The 21,216-nt window shown below is 41.7% G+C and overlaps 1 protein-coding gene and 1 long non-coding RNA gene across 2 annotated transcripts in view; one reads left to right on the top strand and one right to left on the bottom strand.

The window, feature by feature from the left end:
- Nucleotides 1–4,688, top strand: part of dnai1.2 (dynein, axonemal, intermediate chain 1, paralog 2) — a 35,642-nt gene extending 30,954 nt beyond the window's left edge. Inside the window, exon 20 of the mRNA XM_014132446.2 lies at nt 4,223–4,688. Within this exon, the coding sequence (XP_013987921.2) occupies nt 4,223–4,324 (102 nt within the window). The 3' untranslated portion in view covers nt 4,325–4,688. The remainder of the gene's footprint in view (nt 1–4,222) is intronic.
- A 1,567-nt stretch (nt 4,689–6,255) lies between these two features.
- Nucleotides 6,256–18,816, bottom strand: LOC123725524 (uncharacterized). The gene is made up of 2 exons (XR_006758041.1): nt 18,505–18,816; nt 6,256–6,509 (listed from the first exon to the last, which is right to left on the bottom strand). It is a non-coding gene; the product is annotated as an uncharacterized lncRNA (long non-coding RNA).
- Nucleotides 18,817–21,216: the final 2,400 nt, after the last annotated feature.

Here is a 21,216-nt window from a genome sequence, read left to right as displayed (position 1 = left end):
CCTCTTTATCGAAAACAGAGGATCTCTGCTGTAACGTGACATTTTCTATGGCTCCCATAGGCTCTCAGAAGGCGCCAGAACGGGGAATGATGACTCTGCAGTCCCTGGGCGAAAAACAGTAGCGCATTTGGATAGTGGTCGATCTGAGAACAATGACACGGGTGCGCGCGTGCACGTGAAGAGTCAATTTTACATTTTCAGTCTTTGAACGAAAACAACGTCTCCCGGTCGGAATATTATCGCTATTTTACGAGAAAAATCGCATAAAAATTGATTTTAAACAGCGTTTGACATGCTTCGAAGTACGGTAATGGAATATTTTGAATTTCTTTGTCACGATATGCGCCGGCGCGTCACCCTTCGGATAGTGTCTTGAACGCAAGAACAAAACGCCGCTATTTGGATATAACTATGGATTATTTGGAAACAAAACAACATTGGGTGTAAAGTAGAAGTCCTGGGAGTGCATTCTGACGAAGAACAGCAAAGGTAATCCAATTTTTCTTATAGTAAATCTTAGTTTGGTGAGTGCCAAACTTGGTGGGTGTCAAAATAGCTAGCCATGATGGCCGGGCTATCTACTCAGAATATTGCAAAATGTGCTTTCACCGAAAAGCTATTTTAAAATCTGACATAGTGATTGCATAAAGGAGTTCTGTATCTATAATTCTTAAAATAATTGTTATGTTTTTTGTGAACGTTTATCGAGAGTAATTTAGTAAATTCACCGGAAGTTTGCGGTGGGTATGCTAGTTCTGAACGTCACATGCTAATGTAATAAGCTGGTTTTTGATATAAATATGAACTTGATTGAACAAAACATGCATGTATTGTATAACATAATGTCCTAGGAGTGTCATCTGATGAAGATCATCAAAGGTTAGTGCTGCATTTAGCTGTGGTTTTGGTTTTTGTGACATTATATGCTAGCTTGAAAAATGGGTGTCTGATTATTTCTGGCTGGGTACTCTGCTGACATAATCTAATGTTTTGCTTTCGTTGTAAAGCCTTTTTGAAATCGGACAGTGTGGTTAGATTAACGAGAGTCTTGTCTTTAAAATGGTGTAAAATAGTCATATGTTTGAGAAATTGAAGTAATAGCATTTCTAAGGTATTTGAATATCGCGCCACGGGATTCCACTGGCTGTTGAGTAGGTGGGACGATTTCGTCCCACATACCCTAGAGAGGTTAACAAGACATTTGTGGGGTGGTTGAAAAACAAGTTTTAATGACTCCAACCTAAGTGTATGTAAACTTCCAACTTCAACTGTATATTTTGATTTGTTTAACACTTTTTTGGTTACTACATGATTCCATATGTATTATTTCATAGTTTTTATGTATTCACTATTATTCTACAAAATAAAGAAAAAACCTTGATTGAGTTGGTATGTCCAAACTTTTGACTGGTACTGTAAATATATGTGTATATTATTTTTTTTAAATGAAAAGTTCTCCAGTCTGAACTTAAACGACTAAACAGTGGTGGAAAAAGTAGCCAATTGTCATTCTTGAATAAATGTAAAGATACCTTAATAGAAAATGACTCAAGTGTCACGCCCTGATCTGTTTCACCTGTCTTTGTGATTGTCTCCATCCCCCTCCAGGTGTCACCCATCTTCCCCATTATCCCCTGTGTATTTATACCTGTGTTCTCTGTTTGTCTGTTGCCAGTTCGTCTTGTTTGTCAAGCTTACCAGTGTTTGTCCTGTCAGCTCCTGTCTTTTCCCAGCCTCTTTTTTTCTCGCCCTCCTGGTTTTTGACCCTTGCCTGTCCTGACCCTGAGCCTGCCTGCCATCCTGTACCTTTGCCTCTGTTGCTATAATAAACATTGTTACTTCGACACGGTCTGCATCTGGGTCTTACCTTATCCTGATTTCAAGTAAAAGTTAATGTCACCCAGTAAAATACTACTTGGGTAATAGTCATTATAGTATTTGGTTTTAAATATACTTAAGTATCAAAAGTAAATGTAATTGCAAAAATATACTTTAGTATCAAAATTAAAAGTATTAATCATTGCAAATAGTTTATATTAACAAAACCAGATGGAACAATTTTCTTGTTTTTATTTATTTATTTATGGATAGCCAGGGGCACACTCCAACACTCAGACATAATTTACAAACAAAGCATTTGTGTTTAGTGAATCCGCAAAATCTGAGGCAGTAGGGATGATAAATGCGTGAATTGGACCATTTTCCTGTCCTGCTAAGCATTGAAAATGTAATGAGTACTTTGTGTGTCAGGGAAAATGTATGGAGTAATAAGTACATTATTTTCTTTAAGAATGTAGTGAAGTTGTCAAAAATACAAATCGTAAAGTACATATTTTTATTTATTTTTACATATACCCCAAAAAACGATTTATTGTAGTACATTAATGTTTTTTTACTTTAGTACTTTACACCACTGTGACTAAAACCAGGTAGAACATGTGTAGACATGATAATGAACCTATATTTATTTATATTTCATTTAACATCTTAACAATTTTTCTTCAATCACAGTATTATTAGCAGCAGTATTTAGCAGATTTGGTTGATTTTGTGATCACAAACCAGTGAGTGACCTTAACATTCTTCATAAAAAATATAGGCAAAATGTAATTATTGACAATGAAAAAGGTGGGACTGTTGTCATATAATTTGTACGTTTACTATCAATATAGCATCAAAAATAGTTTTCCAGCTTGCATTTTGGCAAAACATTATTAGCAATGTGAATATTGGATTGCGACTGAGACAACCTGGTTAAATTTGGGTCCCGAGAACCACTGTTCTACAGTATATCTATCTGCATGTCCTGTAACGTTGCACCCTCCTAAGCAAGCCCCTGATTTAGGAGCCTATGCGTTATATTAGTCTGCAATGCAGCACTGGGGTCTCATCTATATGCATAACCTCTCGGCATTGAGAGAAATCCTATTGAAATAGGTAGGACAAGTGCCATGATTTGAAGATCTCTGTCCCATGCATGCCGACAAGATAAGCCCCCCCTCGGTAAAAACTTTGTAAACAAGGTTATGAATGAGATGTATTTTTTTCAAGGCCAGTCAGCTATCTACTCACTGTACCACTGCCTAAATCAAGACATCCACTACAGCATCAAGTCATCTGTAGCATTTTTGCTAAATATATTTTTGTAGTCTGTGAATATTGCTGCGCTCTGTCACTGAATTTCCATAAATTCAATATTAGACCACCATGTTAAACTGCTGTGTGTGTGTGTGTGTGTGTGTGACGGTCCCTGTGCTGTAACACTCTGCAGCCCAGCCCTGTGTGCTTTGAGGATCCCTATAATATAGTATACTGTAGTGATGTTGTATGAGGGGTGGAGCAGGCAGCAGGAACAGGAATGGGCTGGGTGAAGAAAGATGGATCTCACTCCACTACTTATCATCTCTGCCCATTCAGCTTTCTCTCTCTCTCTCCCGTAGCTATCAGATATGATGAAATGCCTTAAACAGAGAGAGGGGGGCATATTTAAACAGATAGGGGAATATTTTAATAAATGCACCAATTAAGATACTATGTCCGGTCTGCCCACCTGTCCTCGCACTTCTACCTTGGAACTTCTAGAAACAGCATTAGTGTTTTTTCAAGAGTGTTAAAGCACTCTCTGCATGACATGTACCACAATGCATGTTGGATTGAATCATACCCTTCCTTAGTCCTTACCAGTTAACAAGGTTGGGCAAGGACTGCTGAAAATAACCAGCGCTCTCGAGTAAATAATCTAAAGGATGCTAATTCAATTAAAGTCCCACCCCAGGATACACAGTGTTCCATCAGCAAGGTCGGTAACCATAGTGATGATCTCAGATAAGGAGGAGGTACTTGATGTCCTCCCAGGGAGAAATGATGAACCTCCAGAACAGCATGGGAGAAGTGCCAGGTGGCCACATTACCACCGGACACCATGTTGGACCGCTTCCTTTACCTCTTGTTGGCCACGATTGAAGTCAACAATGGATAAGTTTTAACTGCCAATAACACATTCCATATTGGAAGTTGCACGCTCTGCAAGTCTGCCTTTTTCTAATTTCTTAGTCTCCGGAAAGAAAGGCTTTTATTGGATTGCATTTCTCCAGGTCTTTTATCTTGTCTTTGTTTACCATCCCTTCCTTCCCAGCTTGTTTTCAGTGTATGTTTTTCTTCATTAAGGTCAAGTTGTTTCCCCTCCAGTATTTGACATGTGTGCTACTGTGTCTCTCACCAGGAGAAGAAGGGTCAGGAGCTACCCAAGGGGCCTGAGGTGGAGATTGCCAAGATGGAGAAGCTGCTGAGTTTACTGCGGGAGCCAGAGAACAGCAATGCTTAGAAACTATGACCGCACCATGCAGGACTGTAGTCGCCCACTGTTTTTACTACTGCACTCCAGTTATAAACCCACCACCATTCATGCCTTATTACTACTGTCTTCTGTCTTCTAAAGCTGCATACAAAAGCCACCATTCCTTCCCATGTTGAAGTACAGTGCTGTCTATTGAATCTGTGCAATCTAGCCTACTGTTTTTCTCACTCTTGCGCTGTGCACTATACTAAACAAATAGGTAGTCAGTGTGCAACCAGCAAAGTCTCCTTTACCTGATGCAGCAAAACCACTCAAGCTTTGGGTTATATTTTTTGGGAAAACAGAGTAGCTCAGTTTGTTTGGAAATATTCATAAAAAATATTTATCATTCCAATGTCTGGCACGTCTTGTTATTTTTGTTGTGAAGGGGAAGAGATGCTATGTCCTCGTCAGAACAAGTCACATACTAGGAGTTGTAGGAGTACTGTCCTACAACAATGTGTGGGCTGTCATTGACACTGTACCAAAGGAGGTTAGTACTGAGAGGACCACATTTTAAGAGGACAAAGTGAACAAAGCCTCTCAGCTCCTTACATAACACTTAGTATGCTTCTCACAGACCACTGCTATGTATGAGTGACCATGACACACACTCCACACAGCCTGCTGTTACCTTCAATACACACAGGCTTGTTTTTCTTCGCAAGAAAATGTCTGAAATGAGAAGCATTTAGAAGCTTTGGAGAAGTCCAGTCCTTCGGAGAAGTCTGGTCCAGTCCTCAGACACTCAAGGTTCTAGCCTCTTTGACTCCACATGAATTAACCTTGTGTTAAACCATGTGTCTTTGACCTCACTAGGTTGTGTGTGAGTGTGTGTATAACACATTCATGCCAGCATTCCGTTATGCATGTCAGTACTATCAAGGACCAAGAAGATCAAAACAGACTAGAAAGTTGAGTTATTGATGCCAACTTGTCTCTGAGACACATTTTTAGCTGTTACAGGTTGTTTCACTCATTCAGCTGCTGAAGTTAAGAGGAACCGTTATACTTTGATTTTTAAGAGGGCCAGTGGGTGTTGTCTGCTTGACAGTTGACATGCAGTTAGAGCCAATTTGTCTGGCGCCCATTCCTCTACTAGCCAGTTGGCTAGTAGAGATCACTCTATTCGGTCTACTATACAGGGGATCAGTCTATTCCTCTACTATACAGTACCTCCCTGAGCATTTAAAACACGCTGTGGTGCTCACTCTCTCTGGCTGCCAGTCAGGAGGTCAGCAAGTACTTGTGTTCGCTGCTCTGTTGCGGCTGCCCAGCGGGAACAGCCAGCACTGGCACCCTCTCCTGGCTGGAGGGCACCTTGCAGGCCCTGTAGATGATGAGGAAGAGGATGAGGAGGAGGATGGCCACCATTGCATTGCAGGCGATGGCCACCACAGCTGCCGTGGACAGCCCCAGTCTCTCCCCGGACTCCATGACACAAACCAAACAGGAGCCGAGTCACCTGAAACGAGTCACCCAACACTAGAGTGGGCTCTCTTTAACTGTAGTCTCAGAGTAAGAGTATATGGTGTGAATGTATTCAAATATCTGTGGGTGGGTAGACTGGCGCCAACTAGAATGATTCTAGAGCTCTTGATATTGTGATACTTGTGCAAGACAGATGATGTCAGTATGATGTCATTAAAAAAAATATATATATATATATATATTGTTCCTCGACTCAGGCTCCCCATTAAAAATGTAACAACTGCTTTTAAGCTTTTAACTTGCTCCAAGGCTTCATCTTCGCTTTCATTCTTGTAATACTGAAGAACAACCTTTAAAATATTAATATATTAGAGTAAAGTATCAGTCCCAGAAAGCAGTCTATGCTTTCATTTTGGGGAAAAAATGTAATTCAACCCTCGATTTACTTGAACAAAAAATTAAATGTCTTCTAATGATACAGCACTGTATATTGGAGAGATGTTTTAATGTCCTATAGTTCTCAAATCTCTCTTTCTATTTTGTCTGGAGTAAGTCTTCACCACTGCCCCTGCTATGTCTCAGAGTCAATCAGGGCCCAGTCATCAGGACCCCAAGGGTCAAAGCGCTGCAACTGGCTCTCCATGATGATGATCCACAGTGATGTTGGTACATCCTGGACATGTGTGTGAGGCGGACGGCTCTCCGCAGGTTGGCTACAACGGTTGGCTTTACAGTGGTTGCCCTGCAACAGAAAACATTTGAGAAATGTTAGGTGGAGAAAAAAGCCTGTCAGAAAATAAATATATTTTTGATGCACAATGCAGTCTGTTCATTGTAGCCTTTAGACATTCCGCATTGCTTGTTTTGTCCCACTTACATGTAACATCTGCTCCCTTATCTGTAAATTATCCACTCAGCAACTTTACATCACTGGGACACGCAGACATAACACATGCTGATGTTCTGAATGCAGCTTATGAGTAGTGAAATTGTAAAGCTGCTCTTATGCCGTTTGTTCCTAATTAACATTTGCATACCTATGCATTTTTGTAAATGTTCTTGAAAAGCATCATCTAGCATGTATTAGGTAACATTTGTTTACATAGAGGGCATCACAAATGGCACCATGTTTCATATATAGTGCACTACTTTTTACCAGAGTCCTATGTGCCGGACATATTGTAATGCACTATGAAGAGGAATATGGTGCCATTTGGGACGCAGACATACTGTACATATGTTCTTACACATTATTTATATTTAGCACATTTGTTTTAGGGTTGTCACTATACCAGTATCGTGATACTATGATACCTGATTTCCCAAGGCAAAAAGGAAAACACGAAGCAGACCCCATTCTTTGGTCCTTTAAAAAACCTACTGTATGTAAAATATTGTGTGCTATACAGTGCCTTGCAAAAGTATTCATCCCCCTTGGCGTTTTTCCTATATCGTTGCATTACAACCTGTAATTTAAATAGATTTTTATTTGGATTTCATGTAAATGGACATACATAAAATAGTCCAAATTGGTGAATTGAAATGAAAAGAATTACTTGTTTCAAAAAATTCTTAAAAATAAAAACAGAAAGTGGTGTGTGCATATGTATTCACTCCCTTTGCTATGAATCCCCTAAATGGTTAAATAAAGTCCACCTGTGTGCAATCTAAGTGTCACATGATCTCAGTATATATACACCTATTCTGAAAAGCCCCAGAGTCTGCAACACCACTAAGCAAGGGGCACCACAAAGCAAGCGCCACCATGAAGACCAAGGAGCTCTCCAAACAGGTCAGGGACAAAGTTGTGGAGAACTACAGATCAGGGTTGGGTTATAAAAAAATATCAGAAACTTTGAACATCCCACGGACCACCGTTAAATCCATTATAAAATTTTTTAAAGAATATGGCACCACAACCAACCTGCCCAGAGTGGGCCACCCACCAAAACTCATGGACCAGGCAAGGAGGGCATTAATCAGAGAGGCAACAAAGAGACCAGATAACCCTGAAGGAGCTGCAAACTCCACAGCGGAGATTTGAGTATCTGTCCATAGGACCACTAAGCTGTACACTCCACAGAGCTGGGCTTTACGGAAGAGGGGTCAGAAAAAAGCCAACGCTTAAAGAAAAAATAAGCAAACACATTTGGTGTTTGCCAAAAGGCATGTGGGAGACTCCCCAAACATATGAAAGAAGGTACTCTGGTCAGATGAGACAAAAATGTAGCTTTTTGGCCATCAATGAAACGCTATGTCTGGCGCAAACCCAACACCTCTCATCACCCCGAGAACAACATCCCACAGTGAAGCATGGTGGTGGCAGCATCATGCTGTGGGGGTGTTTTTCATCGGCAGGGACTGGGAAACTGGTCAGAATTGAAGGAATGATGGATGGAGCTAAATACAGGGACATTCTTGAAGGAGACATGTTTCAGTCTTCCAGAGATTTGAGACTGGGACGGAGGTTTACCTTCCAGCAGGACAATGACCCTAAACATACTGCTAAAGAAACACTTGAGTGGTTTAAGGTGAAACGTTTTAAATGTCTTGGAATGGCCTAGTCAAAGCCCAGACCTCAATCCAATTGAGAATCTGTGGTATGACTTAAAGATTGCTGTACACCAGCGGAACCCATCCAACTTGTAGGAGCTGGAGCAGTTTTGCCCTGAAGAATGGGCAAAAACCCCAGTGGCTAGATGTGCCAAGCTTATAGAGACACACCCCAAGAGACTTGCAGCTGTAATTGCTGCAAAAGGTGGCAGTACGAAGTATTGGCTTTGGGGGGTGTATAGTTATGCACGCTCAAGTTTTCAGTTTTTTTGTCTTATTTCTTGTTTGTTTCACAATAAAAAATATTTTGCATCTTCAAAGTGGTAGGCATGTTGTGTAAATCAAATGATACAAAACCCCCAAAAATCTATTTTAATTCCAGGTTGTAAGGCAACAAAATAGGAAAAATGTGAAGGGGGTTAATACTTTTGCAACCCACTGTAGCTTGGAAAAGGAACATGATTCTTGGGGACAACGTAAGGATGCTCGTTTCCAACGTTTTTCTCAGGAAATCTAGTCCTCTTCATGTTTTGTTTCCTTGCCACGATTTTGTGAGTATGGTATCGTGACAACCCTATTTTGTTTACCTGTACATTTTTCATGGCAAGCTTTAAAGGCCTTAGCAGATATTCCATGGCTAGATAATAGTGTCAGGTAGATGCATGGAGTGCAGTTTTCAGAATAAATTTAATGGTAGACTCCATGACATCATCATACACAGTGGGGCAACTTCCTGCTTACGGACCTCAACAACATAATATTTCAAGAAGTGACACAATTTGCACCATGCCTTGAGGGCACGCCCCCAACACTAAGCAGGAAGAAAAATGATTTTTACCAAAGGATACAAATAAAGAGTTTGGAGGGAGAGATGAGGAAGAAAAGTGGTTCAGATACAAAGATATTCTATTGTGCAACAAACACATGCATGCTCGGACATACACCCACCTATCGACCGTTACTGTAAAACAGATACTCACACTTATCCACTGTTAAACCGGGATGTGGTAGAGCCGGATCATATACAGTGCCTTCGGAAAGTATTCAGACCCCTTGACTTTTTCCACATTTTGTTACGTTACAGCCTTATTCTAAAATTGCTTAAATAGTTTTCCCCCCTCATCAATCTACACACAATAACCCAAAATGACAAAGCCAAAACAGGTTAATTGAAATTGTTGCTAATTTATAAATAAATAAACTGAAATATCACATTTACATAAGTATTCAGACCATTTACTCAGTACTTTTACGTAAGTATTCAGACCCTTTACTTTGTTGATGCACCTTTGGCAGCAATTACAGCCTCGAGTCTTCTTCTGTACTACGCTACAAGCTTGGCACACTTGTATTTGGGGAGTTTCTCCCATTCTTCTTTGCAGATCCTCTCAAGCTCTGTCAGGTTGGATGGGGAGCTTCGCTGCACAGCTATTTTCACGTCTCTCCAGAGATGTTCGATCGGGTTCAAGTCCGGGCTGTGGCTGGGCCACTCAAGGACATTGAGACTTGTGCTTAGGGTCATCAGCTTCCTATTTCGAAACAAAGCATCCTTCACTCATGCTGCCAAACATACCCTCGTAAAACTGACTATCCTACCGATCCTTGACTTCGGCGATGCCATTTACAAAATAGACTCCAACACTCTACTCAGCAAATTGGATGCAGGCTATCACACTGCCATCTGTTTTGTCATCAAAGCCCCATATACTACCCACCACTGCAACCTGTATGCTCTCGATGGCTGGCCCTCGCTTCATATTCGTCGCCAAACCCACTGGCTCCAGGTCATCTATAAGTCTTTGCTAGGTAAAGCCCCGCCTTATCTCAGCTCACTGGTCACCATAGCAGCACCCACCCGTAGCACGCGCTCAAGCAGGTATATTTCACTGGTTACCCCCAAAGCCAACTCCTCCTTTGGCCGCCTTTCCTTCCAGTTCTCTGCTGCCAATGACTGGAACGAATTGCAAAAATCACTGAAGCTGGAGATTTATATCTCCCTCACTAACTTTAAGCATCAGCTGTCAGTGCAGCTTACAGACCATTGCACCTGTACATAGCCCATCTGTAAATAGCCCACCCAACTAGCTCATCCCCATATTGTTTTTGTTTTTTTGCTCCTTTGCACCCCAGTATCTGTACTTGCACATTGATCTTCTGCACATCTATCACTCCAGTGTTTAATTGCTAAATTGTAATTATTTCGCCACTATGGCCTATTTATTATTGCCTTACCTCCCTAATCTTACTTCATTTGCACACACTGTATAGAAACCTTTCTATTGCGTTACTGACTGTACGTTTGTTTATTCCATGAGTAACTCTGTGTTATATGTGTCACACTGCTTTGCTTTATCTTGGCCAGGTCGCAGTTGTAAATGAGAACTTGTTCTCAACTGGCCTATCTGGTTAAATAAAGGTGAAATAAAAAAAGAAAATTGTCCTGTTGGAAGGATCTTTCTATACTTTGTTCCGTTCATCTTTCCCTCGATCCTGACTAATCTCCCAGTCCCTGCCACTGAAAAACATCCCCACAGCATGATGCTGCCACCACCATGCTTCACCGTAGGGATGGTGCCAAGTTTCTTCCAAACCTGACACTTGGCATTCAGGCCAAAGCATTCAATTTTGGTTTCATCAGACCAGAGAATCTTGCTTCTCATGGTCTGAGAGCCATTTAGGTGCCTTTTGGCAAACTCCAAATCGGGCTGCCATGTGCCTTTTACTAAAGAGTGGCTTCCGTCTGGCCACTCTACTATAAAGGCCTGAGTGGTGGAGAGTGCTGCAGAGATGGTTGTCCTTCTGGAAGGTTCTCCCATCTCCACAGATGAACTCTGGAGCCATGTCAGAGTGACCATCGGGTTCTTGGTCACCTCCCTGACCAAGGACCTTCTCCCCGATTGTTCAGTTTGGCAGGGTGGCCAGCTCTAGGAAGAGTCTTGGTGGTTCCAAACTTCTTCTATTTAAGAATGATAGAGGCCACTGTGTTCTTGGGGACCTTCAATGTTGCAGAAATGTTTTGGTACCCTTCCCCAGATATGTGCCTCGACACAATCCTGTCTCAGAGTTCTACGGACAATTCCTTCAACCTCATGGCTTGGTTTTTGCTCTGACATGTACTGTCAACTGTGGGACCTTACATAGACAGGTGTGTGTCTTTCCAAATCATGTCCAATCAATTTAATTTACCACAGGTCGACTCCAATCAAGTTGTAAAACATCCCACCGATGATCAATGGAAACAGGATGCACCTGAGCTCAATTGCGAGTCCCATAGCAAAGGGTCTGAATACTTACATAAACAAAAAATTAAAAATGACATTTGCAAAAATGTCTAAAAACATTTTTGGTTTGTCATAATGGGTATTGTGTGTAGATTGTTGAGGAAAAAAACGATTTAATCAATTTTAGAATAAGGCTGTAACGTAACAAAATGTGGAAAAAGTCAAGGGGTCTGAATACTTTTCGAATGCACTGTATATTTAAATATATGGCTCGGGATAGAGCAGAGTTAGCCCTAATCCATGCCACATTGTAGAAAAATATTGGTCTACTCTGACTCTAGCAGCAGAAGAAGATTCTGCTGTGTGTGTGTGTGTGTGTGTGTGTGTGTGTGTGTGTGTGTGTGTGTGTGTGTGTGTGTGTGTGTGTGTGTGTGTGTGTGTGTGTGTGTGTGTGTGTGTGTGTTTGTCAATAACAGAAGAGAGCAGCTGCAGTAATCACCTGGGGTGGTCATTCCTGCAGAGCTGGCAAAGGATGCACCGATAATTAAACAAGTGATTAGAAGGACTCACCAAGAAATACTTCCAAAAGGATTAATTTGAGATAGAAAGGAGTTGGAGCACTCAACAAAAAAGCATACATTTATTTATTTTAGCTCACTTTAATCCATTGTACAGGATGCAAACAGGTGAATTAAACAGGTGGGTGTGCTTACATTCAATCTCTTGAGCAGTTACACCTTCTGATAGAAAGGTATAGCCTACAGAAGGACAGAGATCATCAGGTTATGGAAGTGGATATGGATGTAGAATTCTCTCGCTCTTCCTCTCTCTCTTTCAATCTCTCTTTCAATCTCTCTCAACTCTCCCACTCTTTGTCCCATTGCACCACTGCACAGAGAGATAAAGAAGGCAAGCTGGCCCTGCAGGCCTCTCCAAATCCTCTTCCAACGGGAGAGGCGGCCACGGAGGGGTTATTCAGAATGTGTCAGAAGCGATATGAACCATGGAGAGGAGAACAGAGTGTGCCTAATTACCCAGGGGGTCTGCATTACACAACAAGCCGTATTTTACAAATGTGCCTATCACACACCACTCAATGACTTTCAGCTTGGCTCTCGGCATAGAGCATGGCCAAATCGCACAGTATTTCAGGGTTTTCCGAGTAGGGAAGTCTGAATGAGCACACAGAGAGAGAAAGAGAGCGAGAGAGAGATTGTGAGTAAAACCCAGCCATGGGCTCGGTGGAGTGGATCTGAGTGACCGAGACATTAATAGTAGTTAGCTGGACCACTTTTAGACTATAAGGTTTGCCAGGAATAGTTCCCACCAAGTTGGTAAATGTTGTTGTTGAGGATGTTGTTTCTGCATCAAAAATGCCTCTGTACAGACAGCCCGTTGCATGCACGCACACACACACACACGCACGCAAAACACACACACACACACACTCACACACAAACCTTGCCTATGAATAACGATGAGACTCAAGTGATTAATATGACAGACGAGGGCAAAATCATTTCCTGGGAGATAAACACGCAGACACCTCACAATACCCAGGCAGGCAGCCTTGAGATCAGTCAGCTATGTGTGTCAGCCTGAATGTGGGAAGGACATGCACAGCAGATAGGTGCTTTGTCTGCCAACGCGTGGGCAGGAAGGAAGGACTCTGCAAGTTCCAAAGAAGTGGGACACGGGAGCTGGTGATACCCACTGAGGCTGAGTAAGAGCAAGCGTCTCCCTGCAGAGAGAGGGTAGAACAGCATTCTTCAATGCTGGAGACCCACAGGGCAGGAAAGCTTTAGTTTTAGCCCAGTATTAACAAACCTAACTCTAAAAATCAAGGGCTTGATGATTAGTCGATTAGATGAGTGGGGTGCTTTAATCGTGGGCTGGAATAAATGACTGCACATCCTGTGGGTTCCCAGGACCAGGTTTGAATAACACTGGTGTTAGAAGTAATCAAAGGCTTTTGACCACTGTAAGTATTTGGTTCTCCTAGTGGAGGGCACTTTACTACTTATTTAAAACGTACAGTTCAAGTCGGAAGTTTACATACACTTACGTTGGAGTCATTAAACTTGTTTTTCAACCACTCCACAAATTTCTTGTTAACAAACTATAGTTTTGGCAAGTCGGTCAGGACATCTACTTTGTGCATGACACAAGTCATTTTTCTAGCAATTCTTTACAGACAGATGATTTCACTTATAATTCACTGTATCACAATTCCAGTGGGTCAGACATTTACATACACTAAGTTGACTGTGCCTTTAAACAGCTTGGAAAATTCCAGAAAATGATGTCAGGGCTTTAGAAGCTTCTGATAGGCTAATTTACATAATTTGAGTCAATTGGAGGTGTACCTGTAGATGTATTTCAAGGCCTACCTTCAAACTCAGTGCCTCTTTGCTTGACATCATGGGAAAATCAAAAGAAATCAGCCAAGACCTCAGAAAAAAAATTGTAGACCTCCACAAGTCTGGTTCATCCTTGGGTGCAATTTCCAAATGCCTAAACGTACCATGTTCATCTGTACAAACAATAGTACGCAAGTATAAACACCATGGGACCACGCAGGCGTCATACCGTAAAAAAGCCAGACTACGGTTTGCAACTGCACATGGGGACGAAGACTGTACTTTTGGAGAAATGTCCTCTGGTCTGATGAAACAAAACTAGAACTGTTTGGCAATAATGACCATTGTTATGTTTGGAGGAAAAAAGGGGAGGCTTGCAAGCCAAAGAACACCATCCCAACCGTGAAGCACGGGGGTGGCAGCATCATGTTGTGGGGGTGCTTTGCTGCAGGACGGACTGGTGCACTTCACAAAACAGATGGCATCATGAGAACGGAAAATTATGTCGATATATTGAAGCAACATCTCAAGACATCAGTCATGAAGTTAAAGCTTGGTTGCAAATGGGTCTTCCAAATGGACAATGACCCCAAACATACTTGCAAAATGGCTTAAGGACAACAAAGTCAAGGTATTGGAGTGGCCATCACAAAGCCCTGACCTCAATTCTATAGAATATTTGTGGGCAGAACTGAAAAACCATGTGTGAGCAAGGAGGCCTACAAACCTGACTCAGTTACACCAGCTCTGTCAGGAGGAATGGGCCAAAATTCACCCAACTTATTGTGGGAAGCTTGTGGTAGGCTACCTGAAACGTTTGACCCAAGTTAAACAATTGAAAGGCAATGCTACCAAATACTAATTGAGTGTATGTAAACTTCTGACCAACTGGGAATGTGATGAAAGAAATAACAGCTGAAATAAATCATTCTCTCTACTATTATTCTGACATTTCACATTCTTCAAATAAAGTGGTGATCCTAACTGACCTAAGACACAGAATTTTTGCTAGGATCAAATGTCAGGAATTGTAAAAAACTGAGTTTAAATGTATTTGGCTAAGGTGTATGTAAACTTCCGACTTCACAAATGTTTTAATAATAAATTATACATACAGTTGGAGAATGTATGCTCCTCTCGGAGCTAAAAAGAGTTTGAGTCAAGTCACTGTATTACGACTGGTGTTGTAATCTTTATAAATGGTGTAAGAGTAACATTAACGTTAACATCGGGACATAAGGCAGCTGTTCTGTTTGTTATGAAGCCTGCGTACTAAGCTTGACTTCCATTTTGTCGCTGCTCAAAGCATTAAAAGGACAAATAACAAACGTCTTGTAAATCCTGGGGGTACTACAGAGCACATCAGACAGGCAGAACACATTGCCTCGGGACGGTGGATTGTAGGTCAGAGACAGAGAAAAGAAAACATAGCACGGTTTGGCTGTATATGGTAGCAGTATACATGGTCAGAATGTTGAGCAACACAAAGCATGCGTCCCTAATGGCACCCTATTCCCTGTATAGTCCACTACTTTTGACCAGAGCTCTATGGGCACAAAATAGGGAATAGGTGCCATTTTGGATGCACGCAAAGTGTCAGACTAAATACTGGTTGCTTTTAAAGGCATGCCACATCGATACCTCAGTGGGTTGGTGCCAGTGGTGTTTCATATTTGAAGTCATTTTTATAGAGCAATGCATTCAGGCAGATTTGGTTGCACTCTGGTACTGCATTTTGAATGATGAATTCAATGCTGTTTATTAACCTAATATTGCATTAACTTCCTTTGATAGAAAACAAATCTGTGATGTGCTGAGGTAACTGGAAACTGGTCTTTCGCTCTTTCTCATTTGTTTCCATTCTACGCAGAGGCAATGAACAGTGATTCTGAACCTCTTTCTTTGACTGCTTCACTGATCCATGACATTGAAATCAATATAAATACAATTCTCAACTCAATGTCTTTAATTAAGACAGCACATTGAATAGATGACAATCTCTCATATGATAACAAGATCAGCTTACCCTCTTGCCCAGCATTGACCCCAAACACAACGTCACTCAAATGACTGATTGGAAACAGGGACTACCTCTTAATCATTCATAGTAGCTGTACACTGGTCTTAGGGTGATATATTTCCTTGATTCCTCTCTCCTTGCCCCTCCTTCTCAAAATGCATTGGAGGAGAAGATCCGAGGTTCCTCTCCTCTGACGTTCTTCTCCAATGCTTTTTGAGAAGGAAGAAAGGAGAGAGGAGACGAGGAATCAAGGAAATACAATTGGGATTCATTCACATTTGGAGACATTAAATCAGAAGCATTAGCAGAAACCGAGAATATTGCTCAAGCATGGAACGTAGAATTTTCCACAACAACAAACCACCCCTTCTTCACCCACCCTGAAGGCAGCAGAACGAACCATCTGTATTAGCGGGGGGTGCTGATGCACGACTGGCCTGGGCATTCATCTGAGATTATTCCCAAGGTCTAAGTCACTGTCAGTTTCGGTCTCTCTAGTCCAGTGGTCTCCAAACCTGTTCCCGGAGAACTACCCTCCTGTAAATTTTTGCTCCAACCCCAGTTGTAACTAACCTGGTTCAGTTTATCAACCAGTTAATTATTAGAATCAGGTGTTCTAGATTAGGGTTGAATTGAAAACCTACAGGATGGTAGCTCTCCGGGAACAGGGTCGGAAAGCCCTGCTCTAGTCTCACATTGCCAATCTCAAGGCTACGTTTACCCAGCAGGCTTAAATAAGTACATCAAGCCTGCAAGGCTGTAACCCATTGATATCACCTAATTTGATATCTTAATTTTTAGATACTTCATGACATTCAGTCTTTACTCTTTACTTTGCAGAGCCATGTTCAGTTCAATTGTTGCATGTGGGGGTTTCTGACTGCAGTCTCCTCTTCAGAAAGTCAACTGCATGCTTGACTGGAATAACTTTGAACCTTGTCCCCAGTCTGAGGTCCTGAGCGCTCTGGAGAAGGTTTTCATCAAGGATCTCTCTGTACTTTGCTCTGTTCATCCTTCCCTCTATCCTGACTAGCCTCCCAGTCCCTGCCGCTGAAAAAAATCCCCACAGCAAGATACTGCCACCACCATGCTTCACCGTAGGGATTGTGCCAGGTTTCCTCCAGGCGTGATGTTTGGCATTCAGACCAAATAGTTAAATCTTGGGTTCTCATTTCCAGAGAATTTTGCTTCTCATGGTCTGAGGGTCTTTAGGTGCCTTTTGACAAAACTCCGAGCGGGCTGTCATGTGTCTTTTACTGAGGAGTGGCTTCCATCTGGCTACTCTACCATAACGGCCTGATTGGTTGAGTGCTGCAGAGATGATTGTCCTTCTGGAATATTCTCCCATCTCCACAGAGGAACTCTGGAGTCATGTCAGAGTGACCATGGTCACCTCCCTGACCAAGGACCTTCTCCCCCGATTGCTCAGTTTGGCCGGGTGGCCAGCTCTAGGAAGAGTCTTGGTGGTTCCAAACTTCTTCCATTTAAGAAAGATGGAGGCCACTGTGTTCTTGGGGACCTTCAATACTGCAGACATTTTTTGGTACCCTTCCCCAGATCTGTGCCTCGACACAATCCTGTCTCAGAGCTCTATGGGCAATTCCTTCAACCTCATGGCTTGGTTTTTGCTCTGACATGTACTGTCAACTGTGGGACCTTTTATAGACAGGTGTGTGCCTTTCCAAATTATGTCCAATCAATTTAATTTACCACAGGTGGACTCCAATCAAGTTGTAAAACATTGCAAGGATGATCAATGCAAACAGGATGCACCTGAGCTCAATTTCGAGTCTCATAGCAAAGGGCCTGAATACTTATGTAAATAAGGTATTTCTGTTTTTTAATTGTAATAAATTAGCAAACATTTCTTAAAAACCTTGTTTTTGCTTTGTCATTATGGGGTATTGTGTGTAGATTGATGCGGAAAAGGTTTTATTTAATCCATTTTAGAACAAAGCTGTAATGTAACAAAATGTGGAAAAAGTCAAGAAGTCTGAATACTTTCCGAATTAACTGTATCTACCTCAATTACCTCGTATCCCTGCACATCACTCTGTACTGGTACCCCGTGTATATAGCCAAGTTATCATTATTCATTACGCATTTATTATTACTTCTATTATTATGTTTTACTTTTCTATACATTTTCTATTTTCTTTCTCTCTGCATTCTTGGGAAGGGACCATAAGTAAGCATGTCACTGTGATAATCTACACCTGTTGTTTACAAAGCATATTGACGAATACATTTGATTTGAAATTAAACTTTATTACTTGGAAACTATCGTTTTTTTTAAGACATTGTTAATTTTTACAAACAATGGAGTAAAACCATTTATTTCTATCAATACTCTGGGTTATGATGGGGTAAGACAGTTGTAACCATTATGAAGCTTTAACTTATATTCTTGAAGAATAAAATGCCATTGAACAGCTGTAAATATTGCATTTGATAAGCATGTGTGCAGGCATTATCTCTCAGCCCACTACACTACAGCCTCTGGAATATAGTCAATTTACTATCAGACAACTAAACCGAACAGGGAGACCAAAAATAGAGTAAAACAAAGAGCACATAGCCTACCTCTTGAACACAGATGTAGATTCTTCTCGGGATAGGCATCTGAATTCATTCTCAAAGCAAAGCAGATGAAATGCCAACTGTTCTTGACACAGGGACTGTCTGGCTCCAGTCTGCGCAGTGAAATGCTTGTAACCTACTCTCAGTCACATGGTTTGTCACATGTTAAGCCAGAAAATCTAAGGGAATTTCTGGATTTCTCTTCAAAATAAAAGCTTGTCTTTAAAATAAAAGCGTTCTTATAAAACATATAAAAATGTTATAGAAGAACATTTCGTTCAAATATACACCCATCTAGTACCATGTTGGACACCCCTTTGCCTCCAGAACAACCTGAATTCTTCGGGGCATGGAAACATTGCTCAATTGTCTATGTATGGTTTTTGTTTGTTGTCAGAAAAAACAGAGGAATAAGTGAAATATTACAAGAAAAGGAAACGTTGCTCAATTGGTATCAATGGACCTAGCGTGTGCCAGGAAAACATTCCCCACACCATTACACCACCGCCACCTGCCTGCACCGTTGACACCAGGCAGGATGGGGCCATGGTCTCTGCCATCAGCATGACGCAACAGGAACTGGGATTTGTCGGACCAGGCAATGTTCTTCCATTCCTCAGTTGTCCAGTGTTGGTGATCACGTACTCACTGGAGCCGCTTCTTCTTGTTTTTAGCTGATAGTGGTGGAACTGGTGTGGTCGTCTGCTGCAATAGCCCATCCCTGATAAGGACCGAGAGGGCCTCACAAATAAGGCCCTCTCACTTCATATTTGCTGTTGTTTCTTAGTCTACTTCTTTCAACTCAACATTACAAACCATACAAAATGTCTACTTGTCTTGGACAAAAGTGAAAAGGAATTGGATTTCATTATGACAGACACAGGTGTTTTGGTGTCAGGTGTGCGGCTGCAATTTCAATTGAACATAGCCGTAGAGACTGAGCCAATGAAAAGAAGCATGCAATGTCCTTTAATTACATTTTCCCTTTTGAATGGGGATATGTGGCATTTGGCTGCAAGGCAAGGCAGTTTCTGAGGAAAATATTGTATACATTTTAATATGCATGCTGTGGTATCACCCCATTTGCATGATATAATATAATATAAACAGAGCTCTGATGAAAGTATCTGTGATTTACATCCGTGCATACCGCTCATCTCATCAGCTCATCTGTCTCATCTGGCATCAGCCATGACAAAATATGTAGAATTCCAGGAAATGTGCTTGAAAACATCAAATATTTCTCTCCACCCAATGGCAAAAATGTGTAGAATTGCAGGAAATTGCTTTAAAACTGCTAATTTTTCTCTCTGCTCCATGGCAAAAGTAGCATAATTGCATGAAATTAGTTTAAATAATTTTCTTCGAAGCGGGGGGGCCCCCCAACCAAATCTCACCTAGGGCCCCAAAAGGTTAAGGCCGGCCCTGGGTAGCACAACACAGCTTTGTTTGAAATTCAACCACACATCATTTTCAGCAGTTAGAGGAGGAATTATTGTTTAAATCATTATTTCAGGTGGCTCAAAGGTCGTTCCACGAATAGAGTGCCTTTTATGTCTTTAGACATTATGTTTGTACATTTTGATAAAATACTCAATTTAACAGTGGCTCTAACTAAACCATGTTATAAAGGGGAGTTATTGTCACATCTGCTCCTGCAACACCCTCTACTGCTCATCCTGTGTCTCCTTGACCTGCCGCCACTCCCCCAGTACTCTCTCCCTCTCTCTCTCTTTCTCTCTCGCTCTCTCTCTGTGTGTGTGTGTGTGTGTGTGTGTGTGTGTGTGTGTGTGTGTGTGTGTGTGTGTGTGTGTGTGTGTGTGTGTGTGTGATTGTGTGGGCGGAGACAGGTGTGCTGGAGTCAGAGCAGATCCCCACCACCTGCAACCTGTTCCATAATCAAGACCTCTACAAATACTCAGCGCTGCCACTTCCACGCTGCCAGATTGTAATCTCTGTTCAGTCAGTCTATGTTTCTAGCCGTTTGTTATTATTCAGATCCTGTTATCCTGTCGGTCATGTTTTTCTTGCCTGACGCTGTTTTCCGCTACAGTTCTTCCCGCTCTGACTCTGGTCCCTGTCTCCAGTCCCACGTCTCGTCATCCTGCTACTCTGTCCTAGATTCCCCACTCTACTACTCCCTTGGATTCCCCTACGGACCTGCTTACCTTGTCTCAACCCCTCTCGCTCCAGCCTCAGCCTCAGGTTTCCAGCAACCTGCCCGAGCTTCCCCTGACCTGCACTCCATCTCCCCCCTGTGTTTCAATAAATATCTTGGTTACATCATCCTAGTCTTTTCATCTGAGTCTGCTCTTGGGTTCCCCTGTTCCACTCCGCGTAACACTTATGGCTGATTTAGGATAAAATCGTCAACCCTGTTGTCAACTTTTATAGTAATTTTTCTCTTAATTTAACATCTTGAGATCGGAAAACATGTTTGTTTGGAAGTTGAACGTACTCTTTATGACAGATTGTTAAAATTAGGTGACATAAATAGGTGACAAAATTACACTACCCAAAAGGTACTCTATTCGTGGAATGACACGCCTATGCTTGAATTGTGGCATAATGCTTTGAGAGGAGGACTGTGCTTCACTAGTAGTCCATGACCTTACATAATACAAATGTCAACCCTGGTACAAAAGTGTTGGAAGTGTCAAACCATTAGAAAAATAGGCCTATTTGGAAGCTAATTGATGCCACGAGGAAATTATG

This window comes from Salmo salar, chromosome ssa12 (assembly GCF_905237065.1).
Source record: "Salmo salar chromosome ssa12, Ssal_v3.1, whole genome shotgun sequence".
Lineage (NCBI taxonomy): Eukaryota > Metazoa > Chordata > Actinopteri > Salmoniformes > Salmonidae > Salmo > Salmo salar.
Note: the sequence above shows the minus strand (reverse complement) of the source record. Positions and strands in the feature narration are given on the sequence as shown.